This window comes from Rhineura floridana, chromosome 5 (genome assembly GCF_030035675.1).
Source record: "Rhineura floridana isolate rRhiFlo1 chromosome 5, rRhiFlo1.hap2, whole genome shotgun sequence".
NCBI classification, from domain to species: Eukaryota; Metazoa; Chordata; class Lepidosauria; order Squamata; family Rhineuridae; genus Rhineura; species Rhineura floridana.
In genome coordinates, this window is record NC_084484.1 from 106358648 (window position 1) to 106384680 (window position 26033).

Consider the following 26033-nt stretch of genomic DNA (forward strand, 5'->3'; position numbering starts at 1 on the left):
CACTCACCGACTCCAGGCACTTGGATAGGGTTTCTACAGCCAACCTCGGTGAAGATTTAAACGAGAGATAGAGCTGCGTGTCATCAGCATACTGGTGACACTGCAGCCCAAATCTTCTGATGATAGCCCCCAGCGGCTTTATATAGATGTTCAACAGCATCGGGGAGAGGATGGAGCCCTGTGGCACCCCACAAATGAGAGGCCAAGGATCGAAACTTCATCCCCAATGCCACTCTCTGGTACCTACCAGAGAGGAAGCAACGGAACCACTGCAGTACAGTGCCCCCGATGCCTAACCTCTTCAGGCAGTCCAGAAGGATACCGTGGTCAATGGTATCAAAAGCCACTGAGAGATCCAGGAGGACAAGGAAGGTCCATTCACCCCTATCCAATGCCATCCTCATATCATCCACCAAGGTGACCAAGGCCGTTTCTGTCCCATGTCCAGGCCTGAAGCCTGATTGAAATGGATCCATATAATCCGCTTCCTCCAAATGCACTTGTAACTGCTTCGGCACCACCCGTTCAACCGCCTTGCCCAGGAATGGCAGATTTGAGACTGGGCGAAAGTTGTTCAGATCTTGGGGATCCAAGGAGGGCTTCTTTAGAATTGGTTTTATTACTGTCTCCTTGAGAGCTGATGGCATTACTCCCTCTTCCAGGGACGTATTTACCATCATCTTGATCCCCTTGCAGCTCATAATGAGCCACGACGATACATCCTTGCTTTCTCCTGGAAATGGATACTCTTTGACACACTGATGTTTAACACATGTTTCTATTGTATTTACTCCAGATGCAGTATGCAGACAGAATCATTGTGGTTTCATGTATCTGCTGACACTGTCACTTCGAGCAAATGAGTCTACTGTTACATGGCTTTATTGTTGCTCACTAAGCATTTTGGAGTTAATTTGATTTTTGAAGATGATTAATATTACGTTACCAAAGGCCTGTGTGTCAAATGGCAGCTCATTTTAGGGCATCAGAATAGTACCTGAAAGTGAATGCTTCATTTTAAAACCTTTTAAAATGTGATTAGTTTTAATAACATAGATGAATGTTGTCTGGACTGGTTCATCCAAAAAAATGTACAGCATATGGAAACTTGGATAGTGGAAGGTATGTGGGGTTTTGTTAATGCAGTTTTTTTTTAAGATAAAGATGTGAACACGGTGATTTGTACCATCAGCTAATATGTAAGCCTGTTCAACCAACAGTGTGTTAAAAATTATAACTTGTGGGTGAAATCCAAAGTTGCAAGAGCAGTCTTCACCTTGCTCTCCTCCTCCCTACGTACCGTCAAAGTATGCTCCAGAGGAACTGGAGGGAGCTGAAGATGTGCAGGGGGAAGAAGGGAGGAGGAGAAGCGAAGGGCTCATTGCATTGGCAGCTGGTGACTCCATGTCAGTGGGGCAGAGGAATCTGCTTCAAGTTTAGTTCAGACTAAAACCTGGAGCAGATTCCACTGCCCCACTGACGTGGAGCCACCTGCTGCCACTGGCTCATTGTGCAAGCAGAAGTCCCTTCCACTTGTGCAGAGGCAGCATTGGGTACAGGTTGGACGTGTATATATCCTGTTCACAGATGTAGTCGGTCACAGATCAAACCTATCGGTTTTGCATGTACTTTGAAGCTTGTTTATTCCTTCCTGATTTCTGAAGGAGGAATGCTATTCTAATCATAATCATGCACATGTGAGAGTAGCTCTGAAATCCATAAAGAGCTGTCTTTGAATTTGTGCAAAGAGCCAGTGTGGTGTAGTGGTTAAGGTGTTGGACTACGACCTGGGAGACCAGGGTTTGAATCCCCACACAGCCATGAAGCTCACTGGGTGACCTTGGGCCAATCACAGCCTCTCAGCCTCAGAGGAAGGCAATGGTAAACACCCTCTGCATACCGTTTACCATGAAAACCCTATTCATAGGGTCGCCATAAGTTGGAATCGACTTGAAGGCAGTCCATATTAATTTTTTTTGAATTTGTGCATTGTTATAGCAAGGTCAGTGTTGTATTTTTCGCTCTTTGCTGGCAGTGGCGCTCCCAAGATACCAGGAAGAACTTTTTTTTCTGCTACCTTAGATTTTTAATTGGTGATATTGGGAATTGAACCCAAGACTGTCTACCTGCAAAGTGCATCATTAACCTAGGAACATAAGAAGAGCCTGCTGGATCAGGCCAGTGGCCCATCTAATCCAGCAACCTGTTCTTACAGTGACCAACCAGATGCCTGTGGGAAACTGGCAAGCAGGACCTGAGCACAAGAGCACTCTCCTCTCCTGCGGTTTCCAGCAGCTGGTATTTAGAAGCGTACTGTCTCCGACTGTGGAGGCAGAGCAGAGCCATCGTGACGTAGCCTTTGCTAGCCTTATCCTCCATGAATTTGTCTAATCCTCTTGTAAAGCCCTCCAAGTTGGTGGCTGTCGCTGCCTCCTCTGGGAGCAATTTCCATAGCTGCACTGTGTGAAGAAGTACTGTATTTTGTATGTCCTGAATCCTCCAGCAGTCCGCTTCATTGGATGACCACAGGTTCTAGTGTTAGGAGAGAGGGAGCAAAACCTTTCTTTTTCCACTTTCTCCATGCTGTGCATCATTTTATAAACTTCGATCATGTCGCCTCTTACTTGATTGTTCTTTAAACTAAAAAAGCCTCAAATGCTGCCACCTTTCTTGATTGGGAAGTCGCTCCATCCCCTTGATCATCTAGGTTGTCCTGTTTTTGAAGTGTGAACTTCATAGAAACAGAAGAAGGTGCCTTATGCTGGGTCAGATGTCTTGCCAGTATTGTCTACACTTGACTGGCAGTGACCCAGCCGGACTTCTGCATCTCCCATCGTCTGTAGCTATTGACCATGCTTGCTGAGGCCAATGGAAATTGTAGTTCAGCAACATCTGAAGGGTCAATACCAGCTTCAATTCCTTTGGTTTCTTCCATTCATATACCATAGCCAACACATGATGCCGATCATTCTACAAGTGCTAATTTCTCTTGGGGCTTCAGGGTCTAATGCTGATCACCCTGTAGTGTTATCTGGGAAGACCCACCAGAATGTTGGTATAATTCTTTTATTGTAGGAAACATTTGAATGTAGAAATTGAAAGGATAGAAAGTTAGACATCATGGCTCATTCTGTTCTATACCTTACCAACGTGCCGCTCTTTCAATAATACTTGTGGGGAAGTTCTACTGTGTAACAATTTGGTTATCAGCAGAAACTTGTCTGGGTATTCCAACTGAGGAAGTATCTAAAATTTACTATTTAATTTAATTTTTTGTACAATGTATTGCTTTATTGATGTATTGCCTTGTTGATGTATTTTTATATTTGTGTTTATTTTTTCTGTAAGCCGCCTTGAGGGCTGTTTGGCCGAAAGGTGGGATATAAATAAACATTAACATAACTTCACAGGGGAAAGCAGACACTCTACCACTGAGCTACGGCCCTTCCCTTTGTGCCAAATATGTGGGGACTATAAATACATATTGTGTCACATTTGAGAAAATGTTCAGGTGTGTTCAGATGCAGAAAGCCTATGAGATTGGTCATTCCAAGCCTTAATAACGAGCAAGAATTCTGCTAGCATTACATTTCGAGGTTGCTAAGCTCCTTCTAGGCATCCAAGATGCTTTTGTATATACAGCATGTCTTGCCTACACTGTGGTTTCAAAATGCATGTCAAAACATTAGTTGCTGCAGTGGGGGGGGGAGAACTATTGTCCTCTTAGAAACATTTACATGTACATTTAAGAGTCCCTGGTAAAGAGGAACCTCCCGCTGCTATGTGAGGAGCTACTCAGGAGGAGGTACAGGTACTCTGCATCAGCCAGCATGACAGATGGCTCTTGGAGAGGAGTAATATTCTCTTTTGGCTAGGAGACTGCTTTGTACTAGCTGCAGATGGAGGGAGCGATATTAGGAACATAAGAAGTTGCCTTGTACTGAGTCGGCACATTGGTCCATCTAGCTCAGTACTGTCTACACTGACTGGCAGCGGCTCCAGGTTTTCGGTCCGGGAGTCTTATCCAGCCCTCCCTGGAGCTGCCAGGGATTGAACATGGGACCTTCGGCATGCAAAGCAGATGTTCAGCCACTGAGCTATGGCCCTTCCCCGTTGTATCTTCAGTGCTAAAAAGCTGATGGCTAGTTCCCAGATGCTCTGTCTCTGTTTCTTCCTATGACACCTGACTCCAGTTTTTGCCTGCTGAAATAACAGATTGATGGCTGTATGTGTATGAGTGAATGGCCAGTCATATATATGCTTTCTCGGGTTGCCATGCCGCAAGAAGCCTGTTAACAGATTTAGCCCAAGCTGCGTAACTAGTTTGAAATGTTTGATTATTTTTGTTTTGTTTTTGCTTTTTGAACTCCTGCATATGCTCTCAAGGGCGCATGTGTGTGCACACAGACACAGAGTTTTGTTATTTAGATTGTAGTTTCAATAATGAAGTAATAATACTGCTTTCTCCTTCTAGGTGCCTACTGATGGAAATGCTGGACTGTTGGCAGAGCCCCAAGTGGCCATGTTTTGTGGCAAACTGAATATGCATATGAACATTCAGAATGGAAAATGGGAATCTGACCCTTCTGGAACCAAGAGCTGCATTGCAACAAAAGAAGGGATTTTGCAGTACTGCCAGCATGTAAGTTTCCAGTTAAACATAAAGGTGTTTAAAAAAAAACAAAAAAAAAAACCCACCACAAGGAATGCAGATCTTCATCCAGCTTTAAAGTGGAATCTTCCATACTCTTATGTTTTCCTCTGGATTGCCTTGTCCTTTTGTTCCATTTAATGATAATTTCTCTAGATTTCAAGTTGTGGCCATTAAGTTCTGCTGAAACTAAAAAAAAAAGCATTCAGTCTGTTAGGGCTAACAGTTTGCGTAGCTCTTCTGAAGATAAGAAATGCTCTTGTCTAATCTAGTCTCTAGTTGATGTCAAAGTAACTCCACGAGATGGAGATAAGGTACTCCTCATGTCATAATAGGACACGGTGTTGAGTCCTACTTCATTGCTTTCTCCTGTAAAGTGAACTGCATGTTGGTTTTCTGCAGAATGCGAGCCTTGCAAAGCAGGTCAATAGAAATGATTTATTGTCCATATGTTTATATTCTATGAAGAGCCTAGGCTGATGATGAATTTGGTCATGACAATGAAACAAGAAAGGAAGGCTTTAGCCACTCTCACAGTCAGCTTTCAAACAAGCGTCATGATTTTGATATTATGAGACTAAATATTAATAGCCATTTTGGTTTGGAGTTGAACTTTTGAAAACAAGTCTCTTCTAAACACAGTGATTCTGATTTTTCCAGTTGTTGCTTTAATCCTGATCTTTTTTGCAACACACTACTAACCTTCTTTCTGTCCTGTGTGTTTTCCATTTGTATGAGACTGTGTAAAATGTTTGAAGAATATTAACCAGATATCCTTCAAGTTTTGTTATGAGAATATATTTTTTAAAGAAACTCATAATCTGATGCTTTCATTTGAAATGGGCAAAAGTGATCGTAAAGAGAAAAAGATGAAATCCGTGCTCGTGGTAAGGGTGTCTCTAATGAAATCCACAAGCCCCATCCTCCAAGATCCCCCCTCCATTTTAACCATGGTCTTGTAGCCTTTCAAATACAATGATACAATTGGCAGTGCCAATGCAGAATGTGTATATGTTCCAGGCAAGTTTGCGGTGGTAATCATTAGAAGGCCCTAGGAAATCCACCTCTTTTTCTGATCTTCGCTGCTTCTCTCCATAGGGGAGCTGGAATACTAATACATGGTTAAAGTAGTCTTTAAGTAAGGAAAGGTATGTCTCCTGAATTCAGCTACAAGCAGGAGTGAATGGCAGTGTGGTGGGTATTTTGTCTACAGCAGCCAAATAATAAATTATGAACAATGTTGTGAGAATTTCAGATCTAAAGAAATAGATAGTATCATACAGATTCCTACTTTCTAGAGATACTGTTTTAGAGCTCTCTCTAAATCAGGATTGAAGAACTTGGTGCTTTCCAACAGTTGTTGGACGGCAGCTCCCATCATTCCCAGCCAGCATGACCAGTGATTGTGGATGATGCAACCACTACAGTAGGGCCCTGCTTATACGGCGGGTTAGGGACCAGGCCCCTGCCGTAAAGCGGAACCCATTGACTATAATGGGTTGTGTTGCGCCATGCGAAAATGCCGCGAAATCGGCTTTAAAATGGGGGATTTCCCCTAACTGAAAGCTGCCGCATCAACCAAACGCCGGAAAACGGAACACTGTAAAGCGGGGCCCTACTGTAGAGACAACTGAAGAAAAAAAAATCTTATGTAGATAATTAAAGAAGGAAAGAAATCTGTTACTTTGCTGGTGATCTGAAGTTTCAGTTTTTTTGTGGCGTGCATATTTGTCCTATTTTGCTTTGATATTTTTATAAAATTGCAGTATATAAGTATTTTTATAAATAAAACATAAAAAATGATTGTGTGTCCAATATCATGTGGCCACAGGTTCCCCACCCCTGCTGTAGGTGTAGCAGGATTTGTGCTTTGTTCATATGTTCGTCTTTTCTGTAGTCCTATATGTGTGAAACCATTTATATACTTACAATGAGGTACCAGATTGTGGAATCATATTACTTATTTATTTAATCTTTTTTATTTACAAATATTCTTATACTGCATTTCATATAGAAATCACAAAGCGTAATGGCCCAGTTCACACATGATGCTAAGCCAAACCATTGCTAAGGGGGACACCTGAGAGTGCTGATACTCACAGCAAACGTTGTGGCTACTTCACTCCTCCCCCTGGCCCTGCTTCTCCCGATGCACTACCTGGAAGTAAGCCATGATTTCTGCTTAGTGATGCCTATACCTGGCCTTGTGGTTTGCCTCACTTGAGACAAACCATGAGCTCTCGCCAGGGGGAGATGTATGAAGCAGCCACAATTTTTTGCTGTGAGTACCCAGAGCCGATGCGAAAGTTAAAATAAAACTGTTTACAATTATTATTGTATAGTGTCAGAAGTAAATGTAAAGCAAAACAGAACAGACTAGTATTAGTTGCCAGCAGAAGCTTGGGAAAATATAAATGTTACCTTTGTATGGTAGGCAAATTTCTACATGCACCCCTTTTTATTCTGCATCTACTTACGGTTAAGAGAAGTGCTATGTGTGCTCTAGTTAGCAGCTGAGCTGTAACATTCTTTGGTACTTGCAGCTTCTGGACCAGCTCTAACAATTAAGCTGAGGGCTCTGCCTCTGTGAATAACCTCAAAAGCAATTTACTTAAATATAGCCCATGGTGTATTTTTTACTGGTTATTTTGTGGCAGCTATCTGAGTATGGGAACTGATGGGTGTTTGTACTGAAAATAATAGAAGGCTGGAAGACTCAGTGACAACATCAAAAGAACCAAACTAATATCAACAAATGGTGACATTGAGGCAACCTATGTCTTCTGCTCTTGTTTGGGTGCCTTTATTGCTTGATTCATGGTGTGCATGCTTTCTATTCTGGAACAAGGGGGTGGGAGAGAGAGATGTTATATCCTGTTCCTTTTTTGTCCCTTTCGTTCTGCCAATTATTATCCTGTTAGCAGGACTGCTCAGCAGATTGGAGACAGGAGATTTGTACAAGTTTTCACATTTCCTGTTAGCAGGGAGCACTACAGTGTCAAAGGAGGGGAGTTTAATTGCAGGCACAAAAAGTATCTCCCCCCAAAAAAACTTTGTATTAACAAACAAAATTATTCCCCCTCTTACTTTCTCATAATACTTTCTCAGTGAGACTCATCTCTTTTCTATGACATGCATAGCTGCCATTAATAGTAACCATAGCCGTTCAGTGGAGCTTTTTCATATTGTCAGCAGTCTGTTAACATCAGCTCCAGGAAATGGAGTTTTTGACCCTTTGGAAGCCCTCTGTAAATCGCAAGGCACTTTGAGGATAAAGTTGCTCGCCTCCATAGCAATCTTTATGCCACATCTTCTGTAGTCCCCAGTGACGTGCCTGGTGCAATCTCTGCTGCATCTTCTTGGGATCAGTTTCAGTTGATGCAACCTGATGATGTGCACAAGGTGTTTGCAGTAACGCGGCCAGCAACGTGTCCTTTCAACCCTTTCCCTTCTTGGATTATTGAAGCTTGCCGAGAGGGTTTGACCGAGTGGATTCAGGGTGTGGTCAACACATTGGTGCAGGAAGGAGTGGCCCCAGCTGGCCTGAAAGAGCCAGTGTTCTGACCACTCCGGAAAAAGCCCACCGTGGACCCATTGGTTTGTGACAACTACTGCCCAGTCGCAAATACTCCCTTTTTTGGGTGATCGAGGTGATCAAGAGGGTTGTGGCACAGCAATTGCAAATACTCTTGGATGAAACAGATTATCTTGACTTGTTCCAGTCTGGGTTCAAGACTGGTTATGGGACTGAAACTGCCTTGATTGTCCTGATGGATGGCCTTTGTTGGGAGAAGGACAGGGGGAGTATGACCCTGTTATTCTTATTTGATGTCTCGGCGGCTTTTGATACCATTGACCATGGTATCCTTCTGGACTGACTTGGTGAGATGGGTATTGGAGGCATTGTTTTAAGTGGTTCTGATCCTATCTCCAGGATTGTTTTCAGAGAATAGCATTGGGTGATTGTCTTTCGGTCTCCTTGCAGTTGTGCTGTGGGGTGCCACAGAGCACCATCTTGTTCCTTTTTTTTTTTTCAATAATTTTTATTCAGATTTTCATAAAACATACAAAACAAAATCATAAAACATTCAAAGACAAAAAACAAAATCAAAAATAGTTAAACAAAAAGAAAAAAAAGAAAAAAAAAACAAAAATAAAAAATAAAGAGTAAAATATTGACTTCCCATTTGTCAAAGATCAAATCAGTTATAAGTCTATAATATATAACAATCCTGTCTCTTAAGTCATATTATAAAATCACTTTCCTCCAGTAGTTATCTTACTTAATCATCAAATCTCATAAACATTACTTTATTCTTTCCACAAAAAGTCAAAGAGAGGTTTCAATTCTTTAAGAAATATATCTATCAATTTTTTTTCCAGATAAGCATATCGATTAATCCATCTCATTACTAATTATGATAATCTTATTGTCATAACCATAGTCAAAATAAACATTTCAATTAATCCATCACATCAGAATCTGTTAGGTTCAGTAATTTCAGTAGCCATTGTTCTATTATCTCTATTAGTTCCATTTTCCATCTTCCATCTTCAGTAGTCTTGTTAAGTCCAGTAATTTCAATATCCAATCTTCCATTATCAGTATTCCATAATAATCTTGCTGTCAAAGCCATAGTCATATAGTAAGAGTCTGATGGGAATTACCTCTATCCCAAATATTTTCTTGCCATCCATTCTGAATAGGTTGCTGAAATACTGCTGTAAAATCATATCTCTGTTCTTTTTTTCAAAATACACTGGGTCATCTCTTAAAAGTTTTTCCATTGTCACATGGCTGCAGTTAATTCCATAGGTTTTCTCTATATTGGGCTCCATCACATCATTCCAGTCCAGAAGATAATCCATGCCATTGATAACTTTATCTCTAGAATCTTCATTAATTTCTTCAGAGATAACATTGAGTTCCAAACAATAGATTTTATTTCTAAAGTCCATAGACTCCAAATCTTGTTCCTGTTCCACGTTTGTTCCAATCTCCGGGATCTCCTCTCTCACAGGGACCCCTATTCCAGTCTCCAGGGTCTCCTCTCTCACAGGGACCCCTGTTCCAATCTCCGGGGTCTCCTCTCTCACAGGGACCCCTTCCAGGGTCACCTCTCTCACAGGGACCCTTATATCTTTAATCTCCTGCTTCATTTTACTCAATTCAATTTTCGTTATCTCAATCTCATCCATTATTTTCTGAAACATAGTTATTTCCAGATTCTCAGCCACTTTCTTAATTGCCATTTTAAAAGAAAAATATAGGAAAACCACTTCTTATTTCAGCAACAATTGGGTTAATACTCCAAACTTGGTGACATCACAGTATAAACAGAGCAGACAGCCTTATCTCTCCAATAGTTAAGTAAACAAAATGCAGTTCCCAGGATCGAAACAATTAATGGCAATCGTCAAGAAACAGATTCGTCAAAATAAAATAGACCAAAAAGAGAGTAGTCTCAAAACAGTATAATATTTTTCAAAATAAAAATCTGGAATAGAAATCCCTCTTCTGTGTATATCTTTAGAATGCAAATCCAGGACAGCTTTTTGCAACAAAAACAGAGATAAGCTATTAATTAGTGCGTAGCAGAGAGAAGTTACGGCTCCCCAGTGAGATGTCAAAAACCGATCAATCTGGCAAATCTCTTTTAAACAGCAACAATTTAAGTCAAGTAAAAGAAAAATATAGAAAGAAGGGTGCTTGCCTGTTAGTGCGTTCTCTCTTAGAAGATAAGATGAACGTTCGCTTTAACAGATAGAGCTTGCTGTTGAAAATCCGTCCCACCTTCGTCGGCTGGACCTCGTCCCATAAATTAATGAGATCTGGTCGTCCCAACAAAAATAGGCTTTGAGGTTAATCTCTTCGTTTCTCCCTACCCGGGAGAAGTTTAATCAGTCAAAAAAAAAAGAAAAAACTGACTGATATATCTGAATAAGCTTCTTTTGAGGCAGGAGCCCGTCTCAAAAGCAGGCACAGGCTAAGTCACCCTTCCCGGAAGTCAGCACCATCTTGTTCCTAATGCTGTTTAACATCTATATGAAGCCCTTGGGAGAAGTTGTCAGGAGATTTGGGGTGAGGTGTCAGCAATACATTGATGATACACAGCTCTATTTCTCTGTAACATCTGAATTGGGAGAGGCCGTGCAAGTCCTACACCAGTATCTAGACTTAGTGGTGGGCCAGATGACAGCCAAAAAACTGAATCTGAATCCTAGCAAGACAGAGGCTCTATGGGTTGGCGGCGCCTGAGTTTGGATAATTGGTCAATTGCCTGCTTTGGATGGGATCGTACTCTGGGGGTGCTCCTGGATCCATCTTTGTTGCTAGAGCCACAGGTGACCTCAGTGGCTAGGATAGGGAGGCAGGAGGTCATTTAAAAACAAAACAAAATCCAGTCCATTTCTTGACCACAATGAAATGCCATTAAAGATTAACCATACAGGTCTAGGGGAATGTGTACAGCCCTAAATACCTAAGGCTGCAATCCTAACTTCATTTAACCTGAGCGTAAACCCCATTGAATTCAGTGGGATTTCCTTCTGAGTATACATTGTTAGGATTTGCTGTTTAATAGACTAAGGCTGCAATCCTGTACTTGTCTACTCAGAAGTAAGCTCCATTGAATTCAATGGAACTTATTCCCAGGTAAGTGTGTATTGGATTGCAGCCTTGGATTGCAGCGCCACCGAGGAGTGACCCAAGGAGTGGGGCCGCCAAGGAGGAGCAGCCCAGCGGCGACGGCGGTGGCGGCGACGAGAGAACGCCGCCGAGGAGTGGCCCAGTGACGGCGAGAGATCGCCGAAGAGGAGCGGCCCAGCGGCGACGAGAGAGCGCCGCGGAGAAACGGCCCGGCGGCGGGGGGAAAACGTGGATGACGACTGGGGCCGGAGAGGCCGTGGGAAGTGCCAGACCGGTGGCAGTTAGGAGGTGCTGTGGGGGGGGGGCTGGCATTTGGGTGTGGCCTGCCTCCCCGCCCGGGTGCAGGACAGTGGGCCCAGTGATAGTGGGGGCGCTGTGGGATGAGGTTGAGGTGTGGGCGTGGCCCTGGGCCATTGAGGGTGATCTTGTGAAGGCATTTTGGCTTGGCGGGCCTGGACCTGCGCCTCCAAGCAGCAGTGGTTGATCTGCCGCCGGATTGCTGTTGCCTCCCGGCCCTCTGGGGCTTGTGTGAGGGGAAGTTGAGGGAAGGAGAGCCGCCGGTGCGCTCGACTGGAGCACCTGGTGGAACGGAGTTGGGAGGGGAGGGGTTAATAACAGTTTTAGAATTCTGTGTGGGCCATAGGGCTGGGTGATTCTGTTGAGGCCTGGACGGGAGGGGGCTATGTGCATAGCAGAGAGAGTTCCGGTGGGGAGGGTGGGAGGCCACGACATTCAGAGGCTAGGCAGCAGATGCCGGAAAGGTGCTAGGGGCAGGCCAGGCCAGTTTCGGGGAACAAGAGATAGATGCATAATATCCATCCCCTGTTCCAGGCCTGCTTATGACCCAAAGATAACTGGGGGATGTACAGCTCCAACCAATCTTCGACTGCTGTTGTGTAATGCCAGGTCTGTGGTACAGAAAACATCTCTCATCCATGACATGATCATGGATGAGAACGCAGACCTGATATGTATTACGGAGACATGGCTGGATGAGGCCTCAGCTCCTGTGCTTGGGGCCATGTGTCCAGCCGGTTTCCAGTACGCGCAGCAGCCGAGGATTGGTAGGCGGGGAGGGGGAGTGGCAGTTATCCTTGATTTTTGCCAGACCCCCTCTCCACGAGACCAAGTTTGTTGATTGCATGTACTGGAGGTTGGGCCCTAAGGGCAGTTTAGGGATTCTTCTTGTGTACCGCCCACCCCGCTGCACAGCTGACTCCCTAACTGAGGTGCTGGAGGTTATCTCGGCTGTGCGGGTTCTCTCCCCCAACCTTTTGGTTCTGGGGGATTTTAACCTGCATGCCGAGACGGATCTCATAGGAGCCCCTCGGGATTTCATGGAAACCATGACTTCCTGGGAACTGCACCTTAGTAATTGTGGGCCCACCCATGTAGCTGGTCATGCTCTCGACCTTGTATTTGTCTCTGGAGGGGGTGGTAGTGCTCTGAAAATGGGGGCTATTTCTTCGAACCCCGTGTCATGGTCAGATCACTATCTGGTGAAAATGGACCTCTTATTGCCACGCATCCTCCGCAGGGGACAGGGACCGATTCGGATGGTCCGCCCCAGACGCCTGATGGAGCCAATTGGATTCCTGAATGCGCTGGGAGATTTGGAGCTGTCTGAAGGCCGCCCGGTCGAAACCTTGGTGACAGAGTGGAATAGGGAGCTCACCGGGGCAATAGACCGGGTGGCTCCGAAACGTCCTCTCCCCCTGAATAGAACTCAGACCGCACCATGGTATACACCACGGTTGCGGGGTTTGAGGCAGGAGGTGAGACGGCTAGAACGCCGGTGGCGGAAGTCTCGCTCCGAGGACGATCGGACACTGGTTAGAGCAGCAATAGCAGCCTACCAAGTGGCAACAAAGGCAGGAAAGAAGGGCTTCTTTGCTGCCTCTATTGCATCCGCAGAATGTTGTCCCAGGAGGTTGTTCCAAGTGGTCCGAAGCCTGGTCGGTCCAGCTGCCCAGGAACCCATGGAGCACTCTAAAGCCTCCTGTGACGCATTTGCAAAACATTTTGCTGATAAAATCGATCGCCTGAAGAGCGTAATTCCGCACGCCGTGGACACAGGAAGCGGGCCAGAGGCGATCAGTTGCAATCTGGTCCAGTGGGATCGGTTTCAGCCTCTTTCCTCTGAGGAAGTGGACAAGGTGCTCTCTACTGTGAGACCGACCACTTGTTTGTTTGACCCTTGCCCCACGTGGCTCATTGTGGGCTGCAAAGAGAGACTGAGCGAAGGGATCATGGCGGTGGTAAATGCTTCCTTTGAAGAGGGTGCATTGCCATCCGCCCTCAAGGAGGCGGTAATAAAGCCCATCTTGAAAAAACCCTCCTTGGATCCCCAAGATTTAAACAACTTTCGCCCAGTCTCCAATTTACCATTCTTGGGCAAGGTGATCGAACGTGTGGTGGCCAAACAGCTACAGACACACTTGGAGGAAACAGATTACTTAGATCCATTCCAATCGGGCTTCAGGACTGGACATGGAACTGAAACAGCCTTGGTCGCTCTGGTGGATGATTTAAGGAGGGCGTTGGATAGGGGAGAACACTCCTTCCTCGTCCTCCTGGATCTCTCAGCGGCTTTTGATACCGTTGACCACGGTATCCTCCTGGATCGCCTGGAGGGAATGGGAATTGGGGGCACTGTCTTACGGTGGTTCCGTTCCTATCTCTCTGACAGGCACCAGAGGGTGGCATTGGGAGAGGAGGTTTCAGACCCTTGGCCTCTCAATTGTGGTGTGCCACAGGGTTCTATCCTCTCTCCCATGCTGTTTAACATCTATGTAAAGCCGCTGGGAGCTATCATCAGGAGATTTGGGTTGCAGTGTCACCAATATGAGGATGACACTCAGCTCTATCTCTCATTTAAGTTCTCACCGGAGTTGGCTGTGGAGACTATTTCCAAGTGCCTGGAGTCTGTAAGTGAATGGATGGGAGGAAACAGGCTGAAACTGAACCCTGACGAGACCGAGGTACTGCTTGTGGGAGATAAGAGAAGGATAGGAGATATTCACCTGACGCTGAACGGGGTTAGATTGCCCCTGAAGGACCAGGTTCGCAGCCTCGGGGTCATTCTTGACTCCCAGCTGTCCATGGAGGCTCAGGTGTCAGCGGTGAGCCGGGCAGCTTGGTATCAGTTACGTCTGATACAGAGGCTGCGACCCTACCTTCCGGTCCATCTGCTCCCACGGGTGGTGCATGCCCTGGTCTCCTCTCGCTTAGACTACTGTAATGCGCTCTACATGGGGCTACCCTTGAAGACGGTCCGGAAATTACAACTGGTACAGAATGTGGCGGCATGGTTGAGTAAAAACAGCCGCCGGCGGGATCATATCACCTCAGTGCTGGAAGATCTGCACTGGCTACCAGTTGTGTACCGAGCCCAATTCAAGGTGTTGGTGTTAACCTTTAAAGCCCTATATGGTGTCGGTCCAGTTTATCTAAAGGAGCGCCTCCAGCATCACCAAATATGCCGCCTGACGAGATCTGCCTCACAAGACCTTCTCTCGGTCCCACCAGTTAAGACAGCTAGGCTGGTGCGGACCAGAGAGAGGGCAGTTGTGGCCCCCACCCTCTGGAACTCTCTGCCATATGACCTTCGCCATACCCCCTCCCTGATAGGTTTCCGCCAAGAATTGAAAACTTGGTTGTTTCAGCGGGCATACAAGTCTCCTAGATAATTTTAGTTTACAGTGTATAGATGTAGGTTGGTGGATTATAATTGTTTTATATGTTAAAACTGTATTATATGTTGTATTTTTAATTATGTACGCCGCCTAGAGTGGCCGTTCATTCGGCCAGATAGGCGGCCTAAAAATAAAATTTTATTATTATTAATTATTAGTGAAAGTGGAATCCTGTACACGTTTACTCAGAAGTAAGACTTGTTAAGTTTGATGGAGTGTACATCCAGGTAAATAGGTATAGAATTACAACCTCAGTCTCTAACCATGAAATTTCTGACTGCTAACTTTTTACCATTTCTTAGTATATCAGGCCAGATGGAAGACATTGTGCTTTATATTCTGTATTGCTTTTTTTTAAATCTCACTTGGGGATTTTCTTTTCCTTTTCAGAATTTTCTAGGTCAGCCAGACAATTTTAAAATTAGATGGCTGGTGGCCAGTGTAAAGAAGTTTGCTACCTATAGGGAGCTTTGAATGTGCTAGGAAGCAATGCAGGTCATACCTGTGAGTGTGTCACAGTACTATGCCAAGTACAAATGCATACCAAATCTGGGTGAAGAGTATTTCAATCTTCCCAGGAGATTCTGTAGCAGACTTTAAAAGCTGCCGTATTCCCAGCAGAACAAAAAAGTTTCACAGCAAGATTCCAGAATTAAGCTACAGAATTGGAATTGATCAGCAAATTAGGGACTATGGAATTTGATTTCAACAAGTCCTGGGAATGCCTATCTTACTAAAGAAAGTAATTCCCCCTCTTTAGGTGTATGATTGATCTTACTGTGCTTATTCATCGCCAGCCCTGGCTGGGAGTGAGTCATACCCCATGCTGATTGGCTGTTACTCATTTGATTGCATTCTGTATTTATTTGTGCTCTTAGGAACCTAATGCCTTTATAGTGAATCAGGCCATCTCTAGCTCCATACTGTCTCAACTGACTGGCAGCAGCTGTTCAGGGTTTCAGACCTTCTTGCATATGGTCTACCACTGAGCTACAGCACTTGGTGTTACCTTAGCATCTTAGCAGCCATCTCTTCCAGAGACCTTTTTGCTTGCTTTGTGAAAACAAAATCAAAATGAAATATATAATGTTGAAGGTATAAATGCATGGCTTATGAAGCAAGTATTTATGGCACAACAAGCAAATGAGATACAAACACACGCAAACATTTTATTGTACCATTTTCTATATGTTGCTGTTCAGAAATGCAAGGAAATAGATGATTAAATAGACCTTGTATCACTTGCCAAATATAGATCAGTGAAATAAAGTTGGGGATGATTCATCAAATAGGAAGTATTCCCTGCAGATGTGCTATTTGGTAATAGGCAAATAAATTGCATTGTCAAGAAGAAGAAACCTCTGTAGAGAAAGGTGGTGTCAGTGGTACAGAAGTACAACTTGCAAGAAGAGGTTATTTTCAAAGTATTCTACAGTTTACAAGGAGAAACTACTTTGCGATAATCATTTGTGGATCCAAGTCAGTGTTGTTTTCTTCTTTATTATATAGCCACAAGAGTAATTGCTTGTGCACCCTCACACATCGTGTGAGACATCAAAAGATGTTTAAAGGATAGTGGGTTCTATGACCATTTTTCTAATATTAGTAATCAAGCTGCTTTTGGGCATAGATACCGTATATTCCGGCGTATAAGATGACTTTTTAACCCTGGAAAATCTTCTCCAAAGTCGGGGGTCGTCTTATACGCCGGGTGTCGTCTTATTAGGGTTGCCATATTGCCTGGATAACTACCCGGCGCCCGGCTAGCCCCTTAGGTGGCCCGGATTCTCAGCTTTCATTTTAAAAAAAAATTAAGTTTCTAGGTGGTGCGGTTCTCGAGATATATATAAAAACATCAGCCCCCCCCCGGTTAAATCTTTTTTTAAACTACTGTATAGCACTTCGTAGCTTTAACCCCGCCCGTTCAGGATTTCAGCCAATCAGTGAAGTGTTTGTTTTGTGGCAGTGTCTGCAAAACTTCATTGCGAGGCCAGAAAATGGTGGTTTCCCCTCCTGTTTATCTGAAAATCTCATAAATTGGGTAGGTATATACATTTCAGTTTTCCCCCCTGTTGTGTGTAGGAGTCAGATCCCGGGCAGTGTTTTGAAAACCTTCCCAATAGTTGCTTTTGGGGGTAAAAACAGTGCTAATCCCATATGTCCAGAGTAAATCCTATTGAATTCAGTAGGAATTACTTTTGAGTAGACATGATTATGAATGTGCTGAAAATCAATGGGACTTTGGAGTGAATGTAAAAAAGAATTGTGTTTGTGTTCTCTTTCTGCCCCCCCCGTCCTATTTTAAAGCAAGTAGGCAGGGCTTACTTAGGTATTACAGTTTTTATTCTGTAGGAAACGAATACTGATTTTTTTAAAACTAATACTGATTTTTCTGCAATGACCAATTGGTTTGACAATAAACTATTATATGGGCTGTATGTATTTATACATCTGCAGTGTGTGCGTGTGTGTATGGAGTCTTTCCAACACCCCTGTGAGGTAGGGTTGGAAACCAAGGCAGCTCACAACAAGAAATAAAGCCATTTAAAATCCAATAACCATAAAAACAAGTATAAACAGTTGCAAAACAGTGTAAAGTGGCATGATTCGGAATTTTGGGTTGTGTGAATGAAATTGCTTATCACTTGAGGTTGCATTTCTGTCCCTGTTTGAGTAAGCCCCATTGAATACGCTGGGACTTGCTTCTGAATAAATAAATTTAGGATTGCACTATAAATATCTTTACAGTTTGTGTAAATAATAAATATATTTGATAGTTATGCTTATATAAATATTTCTTCATTTATCATATTTTTGGTTTTTGGTTAGGAATCCTGACTGGTTGTGAGATGCTTAGTTTTTTGCCTTATAGGAATCTTGTTGTGGTTGGTATGGTATTACATTTAGGAAAGTGTTACTGCCTTCTGTGTTTTTTTTTCCTATTTGCATTTCACTTATCTTTAACCTCACTCCATTACAGCCATAGAAGCAACAGCAGCATATGCAAGATAATTAACTCCCATTAGTGATAAGAACAAGAATTTATAATTATTATTTCAATTAAAACAAGAGGCTTATGAGTACTTTGAAGAGGACCAGATATTTATTTTCTTTCTGAGCCCAAGACTGGGTCTTTCATGATGCCCGGTGTGTGTGTGTGTGGGGGGGGGAGCAGGAGAGTAGTTGATAAGACAGACATCCTGGCATTGATAATCGAATTAGCAAGGTATGTGTGGGGTTGTTGTACACTTCCAGGCTCAGTTTCATTTTGAGTATGAAGGTGGAACCTGTGTAGATGTGGTTATCAAAGGGAGAAGAAATGTTGAGTTAAGCAAAGCTCTGCTTTTATAAAACCTAAGAAACGTACAGTACTTTGAATGTCTGAGTGCCTGCACCAGTGGAATACTGGAGGAACTTGTAAAACTTGCTGCAACAGTATTTAGAACTGAGCATGTGGTGTGAAAGACTCCTTTTCCTGACATTTTGGCTTGTTTTTCTCTGATTGTGTATTTTTATTGTTTTTACTATATTTGTAAGCTGTGCTGAGCTCTGTTTTTAACAGCAAAAGGGCAGTATATAAATTCTCTTAATCAATCAATACTCCATAGTGTTGGAAACTAGAGTCTAGGCATTTAATGTTGCTTTTAAAAAAAAGATTTCTCACATCTTTCCCCAGTTTTTGGTGGTAATTCCTAGGCACAAAAACAAAACAACTGGACAATCCAAATATTAATATTTATAAGTTTATAAGTGACAGTTTTCCTGCTAAGTACCTGCATGTCATAAGCAGGGGTAGTCTTATACGGCGAGTATATCCCAAACTCTATATTTTAACTGGAAAAGTTGGGGGTCGTCTTATACGCCCAGTCGTCTTATACGCCGGAATATACGGTACTTTAAACATTCTTGCTGCTGGCCTGCAAATTATGAACCTTGGTAATCTTAACATTTATTTCTTCCTTCTGGCACATTGAAATTAAACACTGCCAACTACTCTAAACCATTACTTCTCCAAAATGTGGGTCAGAATCCAAAGAGCTACCTTCGCCATGCCTAAGATAAATGAGTTTATAGTTAGGTTTATACTTTAGAGGCCAGTTATCAGAATGTGTGGTCCGAAATGCACATTCCTAATGTAGTGAATGTGCTTAGAAATCTTTGAGTAATGTTTAGAGTTGAAAATAAGATACTGTCAAGTTGATGTTAATCATGAACTGGAACATTTTTACATCAAAACCAGGACTTCAAGCTAAGCATTAATGAATATGGCACAATCACTTAATTGCTTTAGGGATTCCAGAGTCTTCGCAAGTTGGATTAAAACACACAACTCAGTCTTTTGAGATGTTGTGGTAAGACAAGGACTCATGGATCAGGTGACTGTTTGCCCTCAAGCTATTCAGTCTGACTCAGGTCTTTGCAAAACTCAGCCTGCAGTGGATCCTAAATGTTATGGAAGCAGCCTTGCATGTTCCATGTTGGTGCTCGGCCAGAGGCTGAAGGCTACAAGAGAGCTGCGAGAATGAGCCTCAGCACAAGTGGAATTTGGATAGATTGCTGGGGTAGAACAAGAGAAAGGTCTATACTGTGGCAGAGTTGGTTGCAAGTATGGGTCTGGGACTGGTAAATGGCCCAATCCAGATGACAAGCATTAGGGAGTACAACATCCAAAATCAGAAGTAACTAGGTTGAAGCCAAGTTGGCTGTCTGAGCATAGCAGTTAGTACCTGTGGAAACCAGAGAGAGCGAGTGTACCCAGGAAAACTGGGATAATGACCAAAGTTTTGGGGGCAAGAATAGTGTAATAGTGCACATGCAATTTTACAGAAAGCATTTAATGAGACCTGTTGCCTTAATATTTAAGGAAGGCTATTAAATATGATATTACACTGTAATAAATATAACATTATCACTGTTAAACGTTTTTAAGAGTGGTTTTCCAGACATTTCCATAATCCTGACTGGGAGCAGAAGCTTTTAGTACAGATTGCCATTCATTTGTGCTATTTGGTTAATAGGTAAATAAAGAAGCAGACTATAATCCCACTGGCTTTCCCTACCTTGACAAAGTTCTTTATCCTCCATTTCTGCTGTGATACATTCAGCAAGCTACTTATAGATTGTTCATATTTCATGTCAAAAGCTATTTTAAAAAAATCACTTTTCTAAAACCCCACCCCCAAATCCCAGGTAGTGTAGCTAACGGACATTGGATATCTACGTAAGGATTAATAGCTATTGAATTTTTGAGCCTTATTGATGACCTGCACATAGATCAGTCTGCAGCACCCTCTGATGACTATGACTAGGCATCAGAAAACCTATGTAGATTGTTCTTCTAAAAAGGGGCAACATGGTAGGCTTTAGCCTTGGTGCCAGATGAGCTAGTTTTCAGACCCTTTTTTTCTATGCCATTGGGGCAGATTTGGATTTAAACACACACATCTGTGTCAGAACCAGCCTGTGACCAGATGCTGAACCATATGAGTCTTCCTCCTCTCTCCTTGGTTTTACATGATTCAAGGTCTGGTTACATGCTGGCTGTGGCACAGATATGCGAGTTTAAGCCCAAATCCTCTGTCCCAGATCTGTTTAACCCGTACCTCTGGCCTTAGCAGCGTTTGGAACCAAAGGGAGTTATCAAAATATGAGGTATAGCCTGCGGTTGCCACTCTGGAAGGCAGAGTTTCTCCATCAAGGGGAGAGTGGAGGATTTGGGGATGCATTATCCACCAACTAGGCACACATGCCCAGTTCTGGACCTTTCACTGCCACTCCCAGAACCCTAGGAGAAGAGGCAGCTAGGGGCCTAAGCTCAAATCCAGTCCTCTAGACAGAGTAGCCATTTAGCAGCATGAAACCTTCCATCTTTCTGCTTAAAGACTGTCCTGGATTATGGCCCTTGTGATGCTCTTGCAAGGGTAAGGGCTAGTATGGCTAAGTTGTTGCACCAGCAGCCCCAGGCAGCATTTTCTTATGCCCAACCCTTTTTGTTGGATACCTTGGCTGGACAGCTCCCCTGCTGGTTTGGCCCCCCTTACCTGTGATTTGTTTTTGCCAGGCTGGAGAGCTGTACTTATTACAGGTTAAGCCAACTGCAATATAGAATGGATACATAACACAGCTTTGGTTTTGAATATATTGATTTTTTAAAAATTATTTGGCTCACTATCTCAAAGTATGAATGTGACTACATCTTGCAGCTTCATATTTTTGATGTTAGACCCTGAGTAGGCTTCAGTCAGGGGAAATGGCAGCTGTTTCTATTGCCTAGATTATACTTTAAACTGAATTCAGATTTTTAGATTGGTAAATTGCCTTTGACAAGTTCTGTAGTAAAATCAGGAATGCATAGATTAATTAGATTTTTTTAAAAGCAAAAGAGCTCCCAGGCCTCTTCATTTGTGACAGCTCACACAAGGCCCAAAGGAGAACTTTGACATAAAGTAGGCCACTGTATAAAGTGAAGTTGGAACAGCTGTTGAATGGAATTATCAAGCGATTGTTCTCTCTTTTAAAAGATCTTCAAAATGTGTTATCATTTAGCAATGGGATGTTTTGACTTCACTCACTTCTAACTCAATATATCATCAGTAGAATGCCCTTTGAGGGTTTTGAAAGCCTAAACATTATACAAAATAGTGTCTATACACAGAAATGGTATAATACATAAACTACAGTAAATATCAGGGGGGAAAGGAAAGGAAGAGACTGAGGGAAAAGGTGGAAGAAAAGGCGAGTGAATGGTTTAGTGCAGACACTGCATAAAATAATATACAAACATACACAACTGAATACATGGATTGTATTGATAAAAAGTGTCTATTTTAAACTGTTCTACCATATATTACAATAGGGGAACCTCTAGGCCAAGGGTTAGTTGTGCTCCCCTGCTTAATTTCATTTATCTTCTCAAGGCATTTTCAGGAACTCTTCGCTGGTCAAGTAATAGGCAACAGCTTATTTCATAGGGCCCAATGATTGGTGTCAACTACTCCATTAAAGTTGTAAATCTTTTAATTTTAAAGAAATTGTATTCATTGGCAGAAAGTCTTCACCTCCCTCTTCAGGGATAATTACAGTATTGCTTCTGTTAGGTACTCAAGTTGGGACCCACTGACTAAAGGAACCTGGAGCCATACAGATATTGTTGGATTTCAACTCCTATCAGCCCCAGACAGCACAGCCAATGGTCAAAGATAATGGGAATTGTAATCCAATAATATCTAGTCACTGAAGACAGAGCTTCAGGATATTATTATATGGTATTTAAAATACAATTAAAAATCTATAATTGAATATGTATTTATTTATTTTATTAGATATATATCCCGGCCCTCCTCCCAGAAGGAGCCCAGGGCGGCAGACAAAAGCACTAAAAACACTCTAAAACATCATAAAAACAGACTTTAAAATATATTAAAACAAACATCTTGAAAAATACATTAAAACAAAACATCTTTACAAATGTTTTTAATGCTTTTTTTAAAAAAATATCATTTTCAAAAAAGCTTTAAAAACATCTTAAAAAGCAATTCCAACACAGACACAGATTGGGATAAGGTCTCTACTTAAAAATCTTGTTGAAAGAGGAAGGCCTTCAGTAGGCGCCGAAAAGATAACGGAGATGGCGCCTGTCAATTTTTAAGGGGAGGGAATTCCAAAGGGTAGGTGTCACTACACTAAAGGTCCGTTTCCTATGTTGTGCGGAATGGACCTCCTGATAAGATGGCATCTGCAGGAGGTCCTCCCCTTCAGAGTGTAGTGAGCGACTGGGTATATAAGGGATAAGACGATCTTTCAGGTATCCTGGTCCCAAGCTGTATAGGACTTTGTACACCAAAACCAGAACCTTGAACTTAGCTCAGTAGCAAATGGGCAGCCAGTACAGTTCTTTCAGCAGAGGGGTGACATGTTGGTGATACCCTGTCCCAGTGAGCAGTCTCACCACCACATTTTGCACCAGCTGCAGCTTCCGGACCAACCTCAAGGGCAGCCCCACATACAACGCATTACAGTAATCCAGCCTGCAGTTTACTAGTGCATGGACAACAGTGGTCAGGTTATCCTGGTCCAGAAAAGGCCACAGTTTTCTTACCAGCCAAAGCTTGCAAAAGGCACTCCTAGCCAATGAAGTCACCTGGGTCTCTAGTTACAAAAATGGATCCAGGAGCACCCCCAGATTATGGACCTGCTTTTGCAGACTGAGTGTGACCCCATCCAAAGCAGGCAACTGACCAACTGACCAATTATCTGAACTCAGGAACCACCAACCTACAGTGTCTCCATCTTGCTAGGATTCAGACTCAGTTTATTGGCCTTCATCCAGCCCACCACCAAGTCCAGGTGGGGGTCCAGGGCTTGCACAGCCTCTCCCAATTCAGATTTTACAGAGACATAGAGCTGGGTATCGTCCACGTACTGCTGACACCTTGCCCCAAATCTCCTGATGACCACTCCCAAGGGCTTCATATAGATGTTAAACAGCATGGGGGACAAGATGTTATACTGCGGCACCCCATAGCACAACTGCCAGGGGGCTGAAACATAATCACCCAATGCTATTCTCTGAAAACAACCCTAGAGATAGGATCAGAACCACTATAAAACAATGCCTCTGATGCCCATCTCACCAAGTCGGTCCAGAAGAATACCATGATCAGTGGTATCAAAAGCCACTGAGAGATCAAGTAAGAATAACAGGGTTGTTCTCCCCCTATCCTTCACCCAATAAAGGTCATCCATCAGGACAATCAAGGCAGATTCAGTCCCATAACCAGGCCTGAACCCAGACTTGAACGAGTCAAGATAATAGGTCAAGGGTCACCTGCTCTATCTACTGGTAACTCCCTCAGTGTGTTCAGGAATCCTGTGGATTCCATCAGTTTCTGGAAGGCGGACCATCTGAATCTGTCCATCACTCCTTCGGTGGAGGATCACAGCAGTAAGTCTAAACTTCACCAGGAAGTTGTCTGACCATGACAATGGAGTGACATCCACCCCCCATCTCCAAACCACCCCTTCCTACATCTGGAGGAAAAACCAAATTGAAGGTTGCCCTGCCTTTTGCTTTGGGCCAGTGACAACTTGAGTCAGCCCCATGGTTGTCGTGGAGGCCATGAAGCCCAGAGCTGGAACACTAGAGGCAGTCTCAGCATGGACAGTGAAATCACTCAGGACTATTGTTCTGGGCTCCTCCAATACCACAGCCAAGATGGCCTCTGCCATCTTGGTTAGAGAAGCTGCCGGGCAGCAGGGTGGGCAGTTTACCAGCAGCAACCCTAGTTTCCTGTCTCCTTGGCCTGACCCCAGGTGCATGCCCTCACAGCCAGCTCCAAGACAAAGTGGTTTCCTTGTGACAGAGATGGAAATTCTGTAGACTGCAGCAGCTCCTCCCCTGGTCCCTGCAGCCTGTGCTGGTGTTGCATCGAGTATCCAGGTGGGCAAAGCTGGGTCAGATCAACTCCTCCCAGCTCACCCACCCAGGTCTCTGTAATGCACAGCAAATTTGCACCTTCATCCACAATCAAATAATGGGTGAGAGTGGTCTTATTGTGTACCAATCTGGCATTAAACAACAACACACACAGGCCAGTGGGCACAGCAGATGAGCAATGAGGAACCCATCCACGAGAGGGGTGGCAACAAGGAACAAGGCACAGATAGCCTTGTCCTTGTCTTCTATGGTAATTCACCAAATCCCCATGGTTATATTTCCCTCTGTCCGTGATCACTGAAATTGGGCGGCATCACCCATGTTCCTCCGTACTAAGACCTAAGAGGCACATGTTACCAAATTCTTCCAAGCTGCACAGCAAGTGGATTGGACTGTGAAAGACCAACCCAAATGGTGTTTGCATTTTGACCAATTAGTATCTCAGAGAGGAGTTTAGGTCTCCTGCTCCCCTGGTGCATTCACTATAGATGCCTATTTTCCCTGCTTTTTAAAGTTTGATAGAAATAGCTGTGGGCTATAGGTACGTTCTTAAACCGCAAGATTTTTTGCCTATTAGTGAATTTTTATAAAAATAAGAAAATGAGGAAATGTTCATTATAGTAACAAAAATTTAATAGAGGACATATATACAATGGAGCATATTAGGAAGAGTCTAAAGTAAAATTGCTTATGGAGCTAGAAGTAAGAGAACCCAATTTTCCTGCTTGCTGAGGGTGGCATGCTCAAATAGACAGGCTGATTAATGTAACAGTTGTGTTCAGGAAGGGCAAGAGAGAGGGATTAAGCGAGCGAGATTGTTTCTGTTAGGGGCTAAAGGAAGTTATCATGTTATCAAGTGGTTGAGGCAATCTTAAAAGTTAGGAAATGTCTGTATCGATAAAGATTTATAAACTTAACTGAACTGATTCCAAGATGGTACTTGCAAAAGAAAGTGGCCAAGTTTGAAATTCCTTGGGTAGCTTGGTTTCATTTCCATTTAAAGTCTTGTTGGTTCTTTCTTCCTTTTAGTTGTGGAGTGAAAACAGTGCTGGTTTTAGAATAGCAGATGGATAAACGTAAGAAAAACTGTTTCAGAATGTAAAAGAAATCTTAGGTGTATGTTCTTTATATAGCCACAAGAATGACTGTATATTATAGCCAGCATGGATCTTTCGCATTCTGCAATGTTAAATTGAAAATACCCCCCATGCCATTCTGTTGTTTCCCATAAGCACATTTCAAAAGAAAACCTTATAGTCCTGAACTCAGAAATGCTAGCTTAATAACCCTCTTAAGTTTTCATGGCGATACACAACAACTATCAGTGGGAATTGTGATTTCGAAGTGTAAAACAAGAGAAAAAAATCCAAACCCCTGTTGGACTTTTTTCTGTCAGTGGTCTCATAATTTGTTGAAATTAATTAAAGATCAGCCATGTTTACAGAGTACCTGTAATCCTCTCTGCCCTACAAATTTGTAAAAAATGCAAACTCAATTTGGGTTGGTACTTCTTGGACATATGCTGTGCTGATCTTGTTTTAGCAGGGAGAAAGCAACATCATTAAGACAGTTGATATAGTTCAGATAGTCACTTTAAATATG

At 43.1% G+C, this 26033-nt stretch overlaps 1 protein-coding gene across 6 annotated transcripts in view; it reads left to right on the forward strand.

The window, feature by feature from the left end:
- APP (amyloid beta precursor protein) overlaps nucleotides 1-26033 on the forward strand; it is a 253679-nt gene that overhangs the window by 46351 nt on the left and 181295 nt on the right. For all 6 annotated transcript variants that reach the window (XM_061627883.1, XM_061627879.1, XM_061627880.1 and 3 more), the window contains exon 2: nucleotides 4475-4642. In XM_061627883.1, the coding sequence (XP_061483867.1) occupies nucleotides 4475-4642 (168 nt within the window). The remainder of the gene's footprint in view (nucleotides 1-4474; nucleotides 4643-26033) is intronic.